The 2,500-nt window shown below is 40.6% G+C and overlaps 1 protein-coding gene across 1 annotated transcript in view; it reads right to left on the bottom strand.

The window, feature by feature from the left end:
- The window catches only part of LOC138007368 (glutamate receptor ionotropic, NMDA 1-like), a 24,779-nt gene that overhangs the window by 725 nt on the left and 21,554 nt on the right, over nt 1-2,500 (bottom strand). The window contains exon 15 of the mRNA XM_068854218.1: nt 1-2,198. This exon is cut by the window's left edge and continues 725 nt beyond it. Coding sequence (XP_068710319.1) covers nt 1,909-2,198 — 290 coding nt within the window. The 3' untranslated portion in view covers nt 1-1,908. The remainder of the gene's footprint in view (nt 2,199-2,500) is intronic.

Below are 2,500 nucleotides of genomic sequence, written 5' to 3'. Positions count from 1 at the left end.
AACGTAAAGAACCTCGTAGCAACCCAAAAAATTCCGTTCCATTTCCTTGTTCTTACTCGGGCACAGTTTCATCCTTCTCAAGATTTGTGTTTTAGCGTAACGAAGGTGGATTGGAGCATCAAGTGGAAAACGCTGTTCCATTAGCTTTATAAAAAATTCATAGTTTTGCTTGAGAGGAAAACGGTTTAATTAAGCAGAAAACACATCTCTGTAAAACTCGCACCCAATGACAAAAAATCACAAAAACAATAACCCTTTTCACGGTTAATTTTTCTTATTTGCATTACAAGGTAATCGAACGTGGATGCGAGGCAATTTCGGGTTAAAACTACAAAATAGCCCGAAAATTGCCTCACATACATGCTAGATTATATTGTGATGCAAATGAGAAAAACTAACCGTGAAAAGGGCTATTGTAAAAGAAAACGGATAAACTCAGTCAGTCCCCTAACATAATACCTTCGTTTACAACAATTGTTCCGAAAGGATTGCCTAAAAGTCACTTCACTACGAGGCACTTATGATACGTTTCGCAAAAATGTAACTGTAATCTTTAAAAAACCTCACAACAAATTGCAAGAAGTTAAGAATAATAGTAAGTTACTTTCTTTTTCACAAAATTCTGTCGCAAAGTGACACTTTTGATAAAAGTAATACACTTAAGCAAATCTTTTAAGACCTCTGAAAGAGATCATATTGTCTTCCCAACAGCCAATGTTTTACGTAGAAACATAGTGACCTTAAGCACGAGCGTTTTTGAGACGCGGACGGCAACCAGAAGAGAACATTTCGCGTGCCAGGACAGTGGTGTCTCCCAGATTTTTATACTAATCACCTCTAATAGAGAAAAGATACTTATCAATGTAAATATGGTAGTGTGAACACAAGTTAAAAGGGAAAAAAGCTCACTTCCGGTTGCCGTGCGCGTGTCAAAAACGCGCGTGTTTAAGCTCCCCATGTGTCCCATGGATTAACTTGAATGAAAATTTTAAAAAATGCCCTGTATGTGACAAGGCGTCCTCTTGAGTTCTCTGTTTCCTTCTAATAGACGCTTTGTTAAACATAGCTCTTCTCCCTATTGGCCATATACACAGACACGCACGTGCTCTCTCAATATACACACAATATAAAGTAGCTACACAAGAGATGCTTGTTACATAATTAAAGTGCATTTGCTCTCAGTCCATACTTTTGGGGGTAGGCTACAGACTTGAAATTTGCTCCCACGATCACATCTGACTACGTCCTCTCTCCAGAGTTGTTCGCGCCTCTTCCGGATGTAAACTCCTGTTCTACCTCGATCCAGTTAAGATTCATAGACCTTATTCATAAATGGCGGTCAATTTATAATTCTTTTGTCGAAGTGCAAATTAGCCTACCAAGCCTCGATACCATACAGGGAATTAAAAAGAATTCCTGCTCTAAAACGAGGCTTGGTAGGCTAATTTGCACGTGGACAAAAGAATTATAAATGTGATCGCCATTTATGAATAAGGTCTATATTATGCCTACTATGTAGTGACAAACATTAAGTTACTGTGTGCTTATTGTATCAAGGAACTACCTACTAATGATTCAAAGTATACATACACACCTGAGCGAATACACTCCTATGAAAGATCCGTCCTTCACCATACAATCAACAAGATTTAAGGTCATTCTATTACATGTTAAAAAAGATAGCAATACAGCCATCTTGAAATTGTCCAAAGATGAAGTCCATCTGGTCGATATTTTCTCCCAGTTTCACTTTGAGATGACACAATATTGGGCCGCCGCGTCTCGCTTGAAGCTACGACCACTATACAGATTATTCGCAGCTTCATACCTGTGTAAACCAACTAGGAGTCCATGAAAATATATTTACAACAAGCGCAAGCTCTCAAGACACGTGCCTGACACGTGTGACTAGTTGTACGTGAACGCACCATCCACGTGATTCTCGGGGTTGTAAATGGGATTTCTGCGTGCTATTCCGTCAGTCTGCGGAGGATGCGAATCTAACACGCCATTGGGTTGTTGGCCATTGCTGGCTCTTTCTTTCTTCATCATCATTATGTTGGCTCGCCATTTGTCCGTCGTCTTCTTTGCTATCTCTTTCTGCTCTTCTTTCCATCCCCGGTGTTTGTGATAAAGAATTTCCAGAATAATAATAACCACTCCGGCGCCAATTCCAGCTGCCACCATAATAAAGACACCTAATTGCAAATGAAGAAAATTCACTTAAAACTGGGATTCGATACATCAAAGTCGAACGGAAACCTTTCAAGACCACTTCTTTTCGTAAGCACTGCCTAATAATTGGCTGGGGCGCTTCGGTTTTAGCCGCGCACCGGTGGCTCAGTTGGTTGAGCACCGGACTGCCCTGTGGGAGGTCGTGAGTTCGACTCCGGCCGGACCAATATACAGGGTCTTTAAAAAAACTGTGGAGATAGTGCTGCCTTTGTATTCTCCAAATGGCTGGACTGGAAGGATTATAAACCGTAGGCCTCGTCTAACA

Source organism: Montipora foliosa, chromosome 6 (genome assembly GCF_036669935.1).
Source record: "Montipora foliosa isolate CH-2021 chromosome 6, ASM3666993v2, whole genome shotgun sequence".
Taxonomy (NCBI): domain Eukaryota; kingdom Metazoa; phylum Cnidaria; class Anthozoa; order Scleractinia; family Acroporidae; genus Montipora; species Montipora foliosa.
Note: the sequence above shows the minus strand (reverse complement) of the source record. Positions and strands in the feature narration are given on the sequence as shown.